Source organism: Myripristis murdjan, chromosome 1 (assembly GCF_902150065.1).
Source record: "Myripristis murdjan chromosome 1, fMyrMur1.1, whole genome shotgun sequence".
Taxonomy (NCBI): Eukaryota; Metazoa; Chordata; class Actinopteri; order Holocentriformes; family Holocentridae; genus Myripristis; species Myripristis murdjan.
In genome coordinates, this window is record NC_043980.1 from 35060797 (window position 1) to 35075435 (window position 14639).

The following is a 14639-nucleotide window of genomic DNA, read 5'->3' on the forward strand; positions in this document are numbered from 1 at the left end:
AATGTAATTTTCTAGGGAGCGTCATCTCTGTCGTTTAAATACTGACAGATATTTTTGAGGCAGCAAAAATTTCCAAAATGGATGAAAGCTGCTCAGTTCAGGCTCAGTTTGCAAACTATGTATCACAACCAAGATGTCCAGGGTTCCCAGTGTGTGACCATATTAGTCTCCTCTTTCTCTCATTTTTTTTTAATATATATATTTTTACAAACAGTTATAAAATTAAAACAGAATGAAAATGTTAGAATGAAAACCTTTAAGTGATTATGGTGTATGTATTTCTGTTTCCTCCGTGTGTGTAACATAAACATATAATAAAACTTAAATATACACCCTACCTGGTTTATTATAGAAACAACAAAGCCTTTTCTCATTAATGGCCATACTGTATTTTATATTTGACAGTGTATTTTGACAAAGCAAAATAGAAATATTACTTACAAATGTATATAGAAAGGCACATTGTCAAAATACAATTTGGCATGCACTAAAGATTTTGTTGTTGTTGTTGTTGTTTTTTAACTGCAGTAAACATTCAAAAGACTTGACCCATCTTGTCTCTATCACAGGGTGAACACTGGAGTTAGGGGTCAATTCACTTTCAGTTCAATCTGCACTCAAAGCACTATTCACTTACAGCACTAAACAAAGGGCATGCACACTCCGTATTCTCTCTCTACGAAGTCGACATGTTTACAAAAAAAAAACAAAAAAAAAAACACATTTTTTTTTGTAGAAAAGCCACTTCCTGAATTGAATGAAGTTAAAGTGAGTTGCACCTGTCATCCATGGCGAGCACCCGACATTCTCTGTCCTGTTTACATCTGAGATCGCTATTACACCGCTACACCGCTGTGTCAGGAAAGGGCCCCTGTACATAAATATACAAGTTAAATATACATTCAGAGGAGTGGGGGTGTGGGGGGAGAATTGGCATGCAAATACAGTTTGGTCCAACTTTACAGTAGTCAGCTCCACAGAGTATCAACCCTAAATCATCCTGAGAGAAGTAGACTGACCACTTTGACTTTCCCCCCAAGCGACATGCAAGACCACACAGGATGGGGTGCGTTTTTGGCACATGTAAGATTTTCTGTCTTATTCTAATAAACCCCCCAAAAAGCTGAGCCTTTTTTTTTTTTTTTTTTTTTTTTTTAAATCTCACACATCTGACTGACATTCCCCCACCTCTCTCAGAGGTCTAGTAGTATGCTCTCTAAAACATTACTGAGCTTGCACTGTGCATGGCTTTAAGTCTCTCAATACATAATTCCTACAACAAAGTAATGGAGCAAAGCACATAAAATATTCCAGTTAAAAAAATACCATAAAAACTGACTTAAACAGGAATACCCTAAAGTACCCAGTAAACACATAGGAGGTGCAGTTGAGCTTGTTATACAGTAGATTTGCCAAAACATAGAGGCACCAACCACAGGAAAATAACCCCGCAATCTACCTCCTGTTCCAGTTACTGAGCAATGTCTCTTGTTGTTTTTTTTTGTTTTTTGTTTGTTTGTTGTTTTGAATCAGAGATGCTGGGCTCTCTGATCCTGGTTTGTATCTTGTGAGTTGGGCAACAGAGGAATCCTTTAACACTTGTTTGGGTTTTCCGAGGTTCATTTAGACAGTTTGCTGATGACTCGAATGAGAGCGGCGTTCTCATCCTTGAGCCTCTGGTTGTCTGCTCTGAGGTCCACCAGAACCTGCAGAAACACAGTCACACACACGGGTCACACACACGGGTCACACACACGGGTCACTCAGGCAGGTGCTCACAGCCACTTTGCTTTAGTTTCCTGCCCTCTCTCTACAGCACTTATCTATTCACCTGCGCTAGCATCTGTCTATCTTACACTATCACACCGGGAAATCTGCTGCGGTGAAAACCCTGCAGCTTCCGTTTTGCAAATGTTCATGTTTTATTTTATCTCCCAAAGACTAAATGCTGCTGCTGCAATTAAGAAAATTACACAATTTTCAGAGCTAACGCAATCTTAGAACCCGTCGGCTATCATCTGATGACAATTTAGCCTCTGGGGGGGAGTTCCGGTGTAGCTGCTGGCTCCTCGCTTCTGTTTCTTTTATTACACAAGTCGAATGTTTCTCCTCACAACACACACACAATGTTGGTGTTTTAGGTCCAGATGACATTTCGGCTAATGCCCTCTGCCTCTTTAGCTCCTCATGCCAACTGTTTGCCAATTTTTTCCCCCCCAAAGATGGGATAGTCATTTGAGTAGTCATTTTGCGTTACTGGTTAAGATTTGGGTTAGGAAAAAATTGGTTATGGCTGATATCAGGCAAAGGCTGTGGAGAATGAAAGTAAGTCAATTAGGTCATGACACCACCATCTTAGGGAAAAAAATATTGTGGACTGTTCACCTGCATGCAACCGCTCAGACTACAAACAGAAAGCAGAATGCTTCCAATACCAAAAACTTGTCTGTCTGCATTCATATGCACATATCTCTTAATAGAGGTCAGGAATAATGAGACTTGTTCAAATCACTCTGGATGAATTCAAATATGTATTCATGCAAGGCTACAATGAATGCTCTTAAAGGTGCATTAAGGTCAATCTTTACTGTCCCGTAGCACAAAATGATCAGAACATACCTGCAGGGGTTGGACAGGTTGACTGATCAATAAGAGTGACTTATCACTTACTTTTCCAAGTGCTGACATTTCTGAGTTTCAAAAGCCCCCGTGTGACGCACACACTGTTATGTTACCTCCTCACTAGACCTTTCTGTTTGTTATCCCAGTTTGAGGGCTTGCAACAGAGGATGATCAAAATTACATCATTACTGTAGGCCTTTTTCAGCTATAATTTCACAAATTTTGACATTTTAGAGATACGTTTTCCCCCCAGCAAAGGAAATGAGTTTAATGTATAGTTAAGTCCATAAGTATTTGGACAGTGACACAATATTCATCATTTTGTCCTTGTACACCACCACAGTGGATTTGAAATGGAGTAATCGAGATGTGATTGAAGTGCAGAATTTCAGCTTTAATTTGAGAGGTTGAACATCAACCTTTGGCATCAACCTTTTAGGAATTACAGCCAGTTTTGTACACTGACATTCCATTTTCAGAGGTCTTGATTACTCCATTACTCTGTTTTGATAAATCCATTTCAAATGCACTGCGGTGGTGTGCAAGAGCAAAATTATGAATTTTGTATCGCTGTCCAAATACCTATGGACCTAACTGTACAGTCACAACACTACATCTCTGAGCAGTATCAGCATTCAACAGTATTCAAGCGAGTGTATGCACCTTCAATTCATCCTCCAGTTCCACTGCTTTCTTCTGAAGTGCCAGCTTCTCCTGTGAAGGAAGGAGTGAGAGCATCACATGAGAGTTTATGTTTTATTGGCCAGCAACAACAGCTGAATACTTTACATATCACTATAAGATATCTGACATCTGTGCCTACAGTAATGAAGGCCCGGTTCAACTTAGAAAAATGTTTTTGACTTCCCTGGTAACTCTTTACATCTTTAAAACCAAAAGGACATTTGGTCGCTATCGTCCAAACACACAACCATGACAACGTTTCACTGTGGAGGATTTGGTTTGGCTTGATTTTGGAAATGTGTACTTGTACTGCATACGCTGTGGGAAATGTTTTGATGTGCATTTAGCTGGACAGACGTGCTGAAATCTTAATAAGACGGCTTGGTTTCAGAAGATCACATATCTTGAGTAGAGACACAGAGACGACGCAGACTTACAAAGCGCTCCAGCTCCAGGAGGGCCGGTCTCTCTGTGCTGCTCTCCTGACTCTGAAATACACAGAGGAGCAACATTAACAACTTCACACAGGCGACCTCACAACTGCATAAACTGCTCTATTCAATCACAGTGACATTTTCATTCCACAATATCAAAAAAAACAAACAAAATAAAACACACTACTTTTATAAAATGAGTGTCAACATCAAATGCAACAAATCAAGGTACTTGTTACAGAACAGCCAATAAAAGATCCACATTTCTTCAGGGTTTTCTTAAAGTGTTTAAATAAAATGAGCAAATAGGATATCAATAAACAACTACACTGGATGATTTGTGTCGTGCTGCTGTTGCTTTCAATCAGGCAAAAATCTGAACCTTTTTAGCATTTTGGACTTGAACGCTCCCATTCCTGATGTAAGACAAACTCAAAGGTGAGAGCGCTAACCTGCCGGAGTCTCTCCAGCTCCACTTTGTTCTGGCTGAGCAGCAGCTCTGTCTCCTGCAGCTTGTCTTTGAGCAAACAGTTCTCCTGCAGTACTGCCAGGTACAGCTAGAGGGCAAACAAACACACAAACACAAACATCACTGAATAAAACACTGAGTAGACACCAGCCTTGTGAAAGTCAGTAAATCATGACTGCACCTGGAAATTAACGGTGAAGTTACACAGCCTGTCAGGCATTTGTTGACTTGTCTCTCATTAGAGCCTTTTTAAAGGGGCAGTTCACCCATTTTGAATTTTCTTTCAGGTTTTTCCTCATCCTCTAAAATCTATGGGTATGCAGTAGTGATGCTATCCTCCTCTCACCATTCTGTCTGTGCTGGATGTTTCCCATGCAAACAATTAGCATCATGCCATTGTTTCAATACCCCCTGCCCCAGGTAGCTTTCTTTAAAAATAACCACCTAAATCCTCTCAAACAACACGGAGCAGCACTTTTACAAGCGCTGATGTCTGAAAAGGAAATGCACATCAGACTAGAGAGTGCAGAAAATGTTTCCTCATATCACTGTTTATGAGTCCGAACATGCTCCCATGTGTTGTAATGGCTCAAATAAACTAAGAAATCTCTTTTGGCTGTTCAGCCTCCATAACAAAAAGGAGCGATGTTATATGTCTAAAGATGCTCTTTTCAACCAATTCATTTCTATTTCACCGTCAAATTACTAAATACCACTTAAAAGGTAAGATAATAATCCCAAATTTTTCAAAACAGGTGAACTAACCCTTTAAAACATGATTCTTGTCCCTGCTCTGAAGAGTTTTCAACCACCCCTCTCCTATGAAGACATTTTGGGTTAGACACATACCGTTCTGTAGTCAAGTGACGAGTCTCCCTGTTGACTTTCACTGCAGACACACACACATTTAAAGGTTTAAAAGCACAATCAAACAAGAGAGTTTCTCACCCTCACAGCTGATTCTCCACAAACAGCTAAAAATAAATGGCAGCTTTTTTTTTCATTATCTCATATTTTTTGGATCAAAATCTCATTACTTTTTACTCCCTGGAAAGCTGTGTATCTGTAATGGATCCTTAACCGTGCTAATAGCTACACTCCATTTTATCACAGGAGATTCATTTCACACTCAAAAGTAAGATTATATTCTCTGGTAAAAAGAGAATTTCAATGCACCGTATTCACCTACAAGGCTATACTCTTACTTCAAAGAACCCCAGCATCTCTCACTCCAATTTGTTTTTAAATCTGGGGACTACAGTAGTGATGACAGGACTGGTTAGTCTTGCATGATACATTCATAATTACTAGGCTTGACACAGCTGATGTACTACTAACTAGATAAGAATAAATTATATAAGACATTGAAATGGGTATTTCTGGACATTTTTAAAGCTTCAATAGAACTCACAGCAACCATTTTTACATGAAATAGCAGGGTAAACACGGGATGCTGTGGAAAGGCTGCTTGATACTTTCTATGATGGTGCTTCTATGTGACCATGTTCTGTTGTTCACTGGTAGATCCACTGGTAGATCTCTTAAATATATACTGTAGAGGTCTCTACAGTATATATTTAAAAACATGAGCATCACATGCTCAAAAGGCTGTTTCCATGTCACAGCGAAACAAGAAGTCAACAAGATGCAGCTGGATTGATCAAAATCAAAAGCAGTGCAACTCACTTGGAAGTGCTGTTACCATGCGTATTGTCTGTGCGGCTTGTATCATCCTCATCTTCATTCTGAAAAAGGACAGATTTTTGTCATCAGCTACATGGTACCACAGTCAAAGCACACTTACTGCTGTAAATTAAGTAATCAACAGTTAAAAACACGAGGAAATAAAGCAATAAATGAAAGAATGAATGAATGTGTTTTCTTCAACCAACTCCTTGCTGTAAAGGAATCTGTTCCTCTGGCTTCTTAAACATTTACTGTATTCAGCTGTCATGCTGACATCTAGGTCTTATCTACATCTAGCTGTGATAAGACGGCTGCACACACGGTGATGATATGAGCTCATTTCTTACCTCTGCATCCATCTGCACGATCCCTGTGGAGCGTCTCTCTTTCCTCGCTCTCCTCCTGTCCCTCACTCCCAGCCGGGTCTCTCCCTCCGGCTCCACTTGCTTCACTGGGTCGGTATCTGAGCAGCATGGAGGTCAGCAGAACAGCATCACTACAAGACCTTTTGTTTTTGTTTCTGCAGCTGCTGCTCAACTCTGACGCCAGAGAGGAAATAGGTGTGTGGAAAGAACATCTAAAAATGTAAAAACCTGATGCAGATTGTTGTGATAGTGCACGTCAGTTGAGTCATTTTCTATCTAACAGTGAATAACGTAACATGGTAGATTTGTGTTCCAGTTTGGAGCTGTGACAGCATTATCAGCTCGCCACAACACTGCTGACACTGCAGGCGATGCAGAAGTGGTCTTCAGTGTGGCTACGAGGAGAAAAACGCCCTTATTCATATCTACTGTGAAGAGCACTCCACCCAAACTGAGCTCAATAAACACTGTGTTTCTATTAAAACTGCCCTCACACCTAACAGGGGTGAGAGATCAACTTTAGCCACTAGCTGAATGCTGGGAAAGGTTTGGGTGTGGCCAGTGAACTTGTTTTCTCTATCAGCTCCTTTTGGCAAGTCATCGCTGAGATGCGTCTCCCTGTTCCAAAAGTCAATCTGCCTGGTAAAGTGCAAATAGCTGGTGAATTTTGGGATACACAAGCCCCTGGGAGCAGTTTATTGTCTCTACATGCGAAGGTCACTCACCCCTCTCCGCAGGTGTGAGAGTGACGATGGGGCTGACAGGCTGGATGGTGCGAGGCGGCGGATCAGCGGCTTTGCTCACACTCCTCTCTGCCTCTTTCAGGTCTGTTAGAGTCACTCCCTGTCAAGACAAAGCAGCACAACCACTCACAGGCTTCGTGTCCTCTGTCCACTTTTTTTTTTCAATGCTCAGTGCAAATACAAATATTAAATATATACATTTTTATACTAAGTATATACAATTGAATAAATAAAATTCATCTTGTTGTAGAAGCAGCAGGCCCACACTGGTCTACATTTTCAATGAGGAACTGCATCACTTCATCTGTATTACTGCACATCAACAGCTGTCAAACTAATTGATTCACCACCACCCACATGTGATTCTGCCTCTGTTAACCCTATAAAGCCATTTGTATCATATATGATACACATTTTCAATTCTGTTTTTCGTTTTCAGTTTAATCAATACTTGACCAAAATACTGCTGTATACCTTTGAACACTTCCCCTGTTCACCCTGGACCATACCATTGGCACTTCAAGTACATATCATATTTCATACACCAGAAAGGTCGTGTAATAACATATTTTTTTAAATATATACATATATATATATATATATATTTTGTTATAGGACTAAATAAAGGGTTCATTTTCAAAAAATTGGAATTTTCTACCAATTCTTTCATAGTTCAGGCTTTATAGGGTTAAGCTTGCTAGCATCTGACAATGGATATGTTTCCAAATCTAACTTTTGATTTGGATTATGAGTCTGAGGAAGGAAACAAAAACATGGCAAGCATTACAGCTCATATGATTCCTGATTGAACTCCTCGTTACGCAGCCTCACAGAAAAGCTGAACATTAAACTGCAGAAGAGATGAGATGAGGCTAGTAGACAGACCGAGTGGACTTTTGAAACAAGTGGCTACAAATTAATATTGCAGCAGATGAAACGTTGCATTTAGGCTTCCCCTCAGATCGGTCTATGCTGATAAACAAGTTTTATTTTGGGGAAGTATACTGTGTGGTGGAACATTAAAAACGGTAATAAAAATTTTCAGTTTCATTTGAGATTGAAAACAATGATTGTTGCTGCAAACTTGTGACTGTCGTATTAAAGCAACAAAACACTGGGGGTCTGTGTTATAGTAAATAACATGATGTGTGATGATATTTACTATGACACAAGGCCTGTCAGGCTCTATTGCTTAACTTACACCACTGAGTTAGTTGCCTAAGATTCGACTCAGACCAGGAAGAAGTTTGCTGCTGTAGACTGTGAAGCTGGTTTTGACAGTGCATTTAATTCAGACGGGCTCAGTGAGCAGTACCTGCGTGGAGCGACGAGACTGGCGCATTAGGCGAGAGCGCGCTTTCCTCTGAGACTCAGACTCCTCGTCCCTGACTGGAGCCTGGAACCTGCAGCAATAAACATCCATAAACAAATACCAGCTATCAGAGCTCAGTTTCATGCAAATGTAGGAAAAGCTACATACATCCTGAAAACATCAACATTTTGGAGTTCAGTTACAGTACTTGGCCACTGCCATGTCACATTGGAGGGAAAAGAAAACCTGTGCCTTTTACCTCTACCCTACAAGTCCTTATTGGCAAAGCAATAGAAGCTCATGGGAACTACTTCCTGCAAAGCAACAAGATAGGCTGAGGCCAGTTGGGGCTTAACTGAGGAAAGCTATGCAATACAGATGTTAATGTAAAAGACATTATGTTTAACATTCAGTCGTTAGCACATTAATTCTGAGATCTAAACCTAAATGAACCTAAATGAGATCTAAACCTGAATGAAACAGAGCCGTCATTAATGTCATTAGTAACACCTGTGTTTAACTGCTATGTCATGTCAGAATGGCTGCTGTGTAAAAAAAAAGGTCTGTTAAACGAAGATATAACAATCATTTTAAATCATATGAGGTGAATGCCTCAAGAGTTGAGGTTTTTAGACACTGCTATCAGTGTGTTGTTTCTTACTTGCGCCTGTCAGTGTTGGGGGTGTTGGGACTCTCAGCCATGGCGTCCCTCTTCTGAGGAGTGGGCTGGACTCGTGCTGTGCGGTTAGCCCTGTCCTGCTCCTTCTCCTCCTCATCTCTCTCCTCTGGAGTCTGAAGCACATCAGAGGCATGAGGGAAATCACTATCACACATACATTACAAATTAAAAGTATATTAATTTGACTTTCAACTAGTTTCTTGTAACTGTCTAAACGTTCTTCCTATTATTCTGTGCAGCAAACCAAATCCATCCAGCTGACTGATCTGGCTTTAACAAATAATTTGGAAGCACTGCTTCACTCCTGTTTAATGATGCACTTCCCTCGACTGTGAAAAGAAAGACACGCCCACATGTGACTGACAGCTGCCTTTCAGTATTTGATGTGACAAATTAACACATTTTCAATCTTTGTTGGATTCATTTCCTGCTGAAAACACAACCCTGATCTGTTGTCTTATTCTTTTCGCTTCTTACTTTATCAGCGGGGCTGACTGTGGACGTGGTCACACTCTCACTGTCTGGGCTGGACACAGTGGAGCTTTCTGGGGACGAGAAACAGCATCCTTTCAGAGTCAGGTCGATCACAGCCATTTAGGAGATAATGTATATCCGCGCTGGTCAACTTACCAGGGCTGCTCTCTCTCTCCTCGCTCAGCTCCAGGCCGCCGGACACGCCTCGCTCTTTGGACTGGTCCTGCACGTTCATCTTGTCTTTGCTGCTCATCCTGCACACAGAGCTCCTGGAATGTGTAATATGGGTGTAAAAGTTAGCCTTAAGGCACTTCATAGGAAAACACGGCCTACAATAATGTTTCAACACTTCTGCGCTGATTACATGGGAGCTTTTTGCTGCTGGGATACATTTGGATATATATTTTACCATGTGTGTCACTTTAGTTCCTGCTGATGGGTACAATGCTATACATATGGCATAAATAAATATATTTATTTATATATATTTAACAACTCTATAACCTGCTATGTAAAAATATACAGAATGGGATAAATTCCACTTGGGTACTGACCTCCGACGTTTGCTTTGAGCATTTGCAGCAGTGGAGCCTGCTTGGTTTTGTCTGTCCAATATGGACTGTTCTTTACGCCACTGCAGAGACACACACTCGTCAGCGATCGAGACACAGGATAACTGTAAATCTTGACTGTACAAAGCACATTAACATAACGGCAGATGAAAATAAACTTTTTTCACTTGGAAAAACAAAAGTACATCTCACATTGGCTTGTTTCTGTGATAATTCTTCCAGGAGTGCCTCGACACTTTCATCGGCAACATCAAATGGCGTCTGACCCTGCAAAGTCCATTACAAAAGAAATCAAACTGATGTTCAAGAAGCCGTGATAAACACACGTTTAACTGTTGTAATTAATCATTTCAACTACTATGTCACTACTAGTCTTCCTAGGCTAAACCCACAAGACAAAAAAAAACCCTCAGTCACCCCGTTGCTGCGAGCCTCCATATTGCACAACTGTTCAGCCAGGATGCGACAGGCCTCCCCCTGCCCCCAGTGCGCTGCGGCGTGGAGAGGCGTCCAGCCGTCACAGTCGATAGCCGACACATCCAACCCACACTGGCACAGCAGCCTACACAACACAGCAGCATGGTGACAGGAGCAGGAATTACACGGCTGAACATATGGAGTGTACATTAGGAGCTAGCCGAGGGTGGAGATAACAGGACTGATTGGTAAAGAGAAAGTTTTGCAAACATCAGTCATCAGGATGCCCGACTTTGAAATAATAATAATAAAAAAATGTAGCATGCCACATTAATATAACATCAGAATGTTGATTATCAGACACAGCATCCCTAACTCTAATTTCAGCCTTTCTGATTTTTAAGGCATTTTATCAGTATAAGCACAAAAACACCACTGGTTACCAGTATCAGTGTAGATCTAAATCAGTCACCTAGGCCAGTGGTTCCCAAGCCAGTCCTCAAGGCTCCCCTGTCCTGCAAGTTTTTGTTCCATGCTCACCTGGTCCAATTAAAGCCCATACACCTTCTTGCACACCCTGCTCAGGTAGATCTGTTTCAACCAATCAGCATGAAGCCCTTAAATGGATCAGGTGTGAAAGAGGAGAGCTGAAACAAAAACCTACAGGACAGGGGGGCCTTGAGGACTGGTTTGGGAACCACTGACCTAGGCATGCAGACAAATCATGCTGTGACTAATCTTTAATGTCTGGTGTTTCTTTTAAAATGGCCTTTAACATACCAGTAATACTGTTCCTCTTTTTTCACAACTATTTACCGGCAAGAGGTGGATCTGCACTAATTAGCTGTCACTGATAAACAGCTAAGGAACTAAAAAAACAAGTAACCACATGCATCCTCCAGTCTGATCCTGTCCAGTCTGAGAGAGAAGAGCTAAAAATTGACTTGCTTGAATTTCTATAAAATATGTTCATACATCAGCCGTTAGAAACACTGCTGTATCTGGCTGGACAGACTGCCAGTTAAATTTATGTCATATCCAATAGGAAGAAAGTCAGAGATACATACTTGATGGCCTCCAGGTAGCCCTTGGCTGCAGCCACATGCAGTGGGGTGGCCCCGGTCCTGGGATGACGTATGTCAACGGGTGGGCCCTCGGTCAGCCAGGTCCGAGCATCTCTCATGATCTCCTCCTCCTCCAGCCGCTTGGCTGCCTCTAAGTCCACACCTGGACCCAAGAAAAAGTGTTAGACATGCACTGGAGACATGAGGCAGACACACTCGGGCTGAATCATACAGAAAGGAGAAGTGAGCTTCCTGTTCTCGGTTCCTCAGTGTGAGACTTCCACAACTCCTACTACTCCCATGCTCTTAAAACAGACGTCCTTTTTTGTGTCTAGAACAAACACTTGTCACGTGTCAACCCATTTTAAAAACAATGTTGTGTCAATGTGTTTTTAACAAAGAGTATATAAGAGTATATAATGTTTGTGATTTTTAAGTAAGGCTGCACAATATGCAAAGAGAAAAAAAATCAGCAATTATTAAAGCAATTATTTTCACAGATATAGAGATTTCAATATGCATTGCAATTTTAGTGGGAATGACATTTTTTGCATCATACTTTTCATTTTCACAAAAAAGTTTAAATGATGATAGGATTTTTTCTGGGGTCTGTACCAAACAAAATGTTTTCTTACATCTGGAGATTGCAATCTGTGGGCTAGGCTATCTCTGTAACACCATAATACTTCATTTACAACCATGTTTTGTCTCATGGTTTACTTGCATCTTCTGTGATTTGGATATTGCACTTAACCATACTGTGATTTTGATCATATTTTGATGAATTGTTCAGACCTGTTTTTGAGTATGGTTCTTAAAGAGGAGCCCTCACCCTGTCTCAGCGTGTACTCCTGAAGAAGAGACTCAGTGGCCTCGTCCTCAGCAATGTCCAGAGGGACATCACCATCGCAGTTGACAGCAGAGAGAGATGCACTCTCCTGAAGAAGGAAACTAACACCAAAGACAGAAAACAGTTAAGCCTAGATGATGACAACAGACTTACCTTATTACATCATCTGTACTGGCAGTGCTCAAGTTCAAGTATGGATCCAGAAAAGAAGCCAAAAGGCATTTGCACTATACACAGATAGGGTACAATAACAACAAATTAGTGGTAAGTGAAAGGTGCATTAATTCTTAAATCTTTTCAGCTGTGTGTGTGCCTGCGTGTGTGTGTGTGTGTGTGTGTGTGTGTGTGTGTGTGTGTGTGTGTGTGTGTGTGCCAGCCTATTCATGCTTTAGCTGACTTGTGGTCTTGCCAAACACAACAACAATGTTCGTATTGTTTAATGCAGAAATACTCTGGCACCCACGCGTATTCATGGCCCCCGTGGCAAAGACTACCCTATTACACAGCTGTTGGAATCTCCTAACTTAGAGACAGGCTACGCACTCTGCAATGTCCACATGGCCACAGGAAGCAGCTACATGCAGTGGCGTCCATCCCTCACTGTCAACCTGGTTCACATTGGCACCTTGCGCCAAAAGAAAGGACACCATCTCCATGCTGCCATCTATGCAAGCCTGTGCAAAGAGGGAGACAAGGAAAAACAAAACAATACAGCTATGACTATGTATTAGAGGTGGGGGAAAAATGATTTCACTTAAGTATCATGATTCTTTTTTTTAATGATTTTTTAATCTATTTTTTTATTACTGAAATTATTTTGTTTGGTTGTTGGTACCAAGCATGTCATAAGTTGCCGGCAAGTATCACTCCAAAGTTTTGTAAAAGGAAAGATCTCTGAATGAAAATGGGTTCTCTGGGCAGCCACGGCTCTCCCCTTTGCAGACATGCCCATCTTATGCTAATCTCATGCATTTTGGGCCACAAACCATGCAGTCCAAATGTGTTCTTTTGGCCTGTTGTAAAATGGTGTCCTTGTGCAGACGGGGGCCTAAACAGTCTTGGAGTTGCATAAAATGGCTTTGACTGGAAAGCTGAGACTCTTGTGGATTCAATGAGTCACATTTGATTCATGTGTGATGATGTTAGCCCCCACAGTAGCCATTTAATTGTAGTAAGACCATTTAAAAAAAAAAAAAAAACAACTTGACATCACTGCATAACATGACCTGTTGTGACCTCTAGGGTAATCCCAGCCTCATGAAACTTTACATGCACAAAGTAGAGAATGATTCAAAAAACAAAAATCTCAATAAATTGTAATATCGAAATGGCACCCAAGTATCGTGTCAGCATTAAATTGGGAGATCGGCATATCGTCCCAACTCTACTGTTTATCTCTGATCATTAATGTGAGATGTCCAGAGGGAAGGAGGCCTTACCTGATGGAGGGCAGTGATGCCATCGGCGTTGGCACAGTTAATAATGTCAGACAGATCTTCCCCATTCCTCTTTTTGGTGTCCCTCGCCTCCTTGAGCATCTCCTGGGCCTCCTCGGTGTCCCCGCTGGCACAGGCAGCCAGGAACTCGGCAGCCCGGTCAAACGTCACTCTCCTCCTGAAACACAGCGCACGGACACCGGGGTGACTCGTTTGCTCGCTTTGGGGGACAAACATGCATCGTAGCACCGCTGATTTTCATACACATACACACACACGCGCGCGCGCATGCAGCGTAGGTGGGGAAGCTGCAGCCTATTGCAGCCATAAACCTGTCCTCGTCGCAGCTTCCGATGTGCCGCCTAAGCTAGCCGTGTTAGCTGGTCGCTGTTTGAAACTGTGAGGCAGGAGATAATTTCTCACCGTCGTTTGAGGAGGTGGCTGCTCGGCTCGGAGGCCTCCCTGCTGTTTGTATCACTGCCGTCTCCACCGACACACTGGTCCCTCGGCTGCTCGTTGTTTACGGCCTCCGACTCCTCACCATCCTCGGCATCGCCCCGCCACCTCCGCCTAGGCACGGCGGGCTCTCTGTCGGTGCAGGAGCCGGCCCAGCGCTTCAGCTGCTCCCGCCGTTTAGCCTTCGCGGCGTCCCCCATTCTTTATCCAAGGAGGACTTTATTTTTTAAATAAAAGATAGAGTGGAAGGAAAAGACACACCCTCCATGTGTACACTTTCACTTCCTGGTTCTCGCTCTCAGTGAGGAGCCTCGGCTTGTGTTCGAGCTCGTAGTGAACGCGCAGAGCTGCGCAGGCTTGGCTGACGTCACCACCA

General features: G+C 42.0%; 1 protein-coding gene across 1 annotated transcript; it reads right to left on the reverse strand.

Moving 5' to 3' along the window:
- Positions 1–1098: 1098 nt before the first annotated feature.
- Positions 1099–14587, reverse strand: ppp1r12c (protein phosphatase 1, regulatory subunit 12C). Its single transcript, XM_030078598.1, has 20 exons — positions 14231–14587; positions 13811–13985; positions 12915–13045; positions 12354–12472; positions 11525–11684; positions 10458–10602; positions 10233–10307; positions 10023–10102; positions 9625–9737; positions 9472–9539; positions 8977–9107; positions 8319–8406; positions 6986–7103; positions 6243–6358; positions 5896–5954; positions 5059–5098; positions 4193–4297; positions 3744–3794; positions 3286–3336; positions 1099–1706 (listed from the first exon to the last, which is right to left on the reverse strand). Exons 1-20 carry the CDS (start codon positions 14461–14463, stop codon positions 1620–1622), a joined length of 2145 nt encoding a protein of 714 aa, XP_029934458.1. The 5' UTR covers positions 14464–14587; the 3' UTR covers positions 1099–1619.
- Positions 14588–14639: the final 52 nt, after the last annotated feature.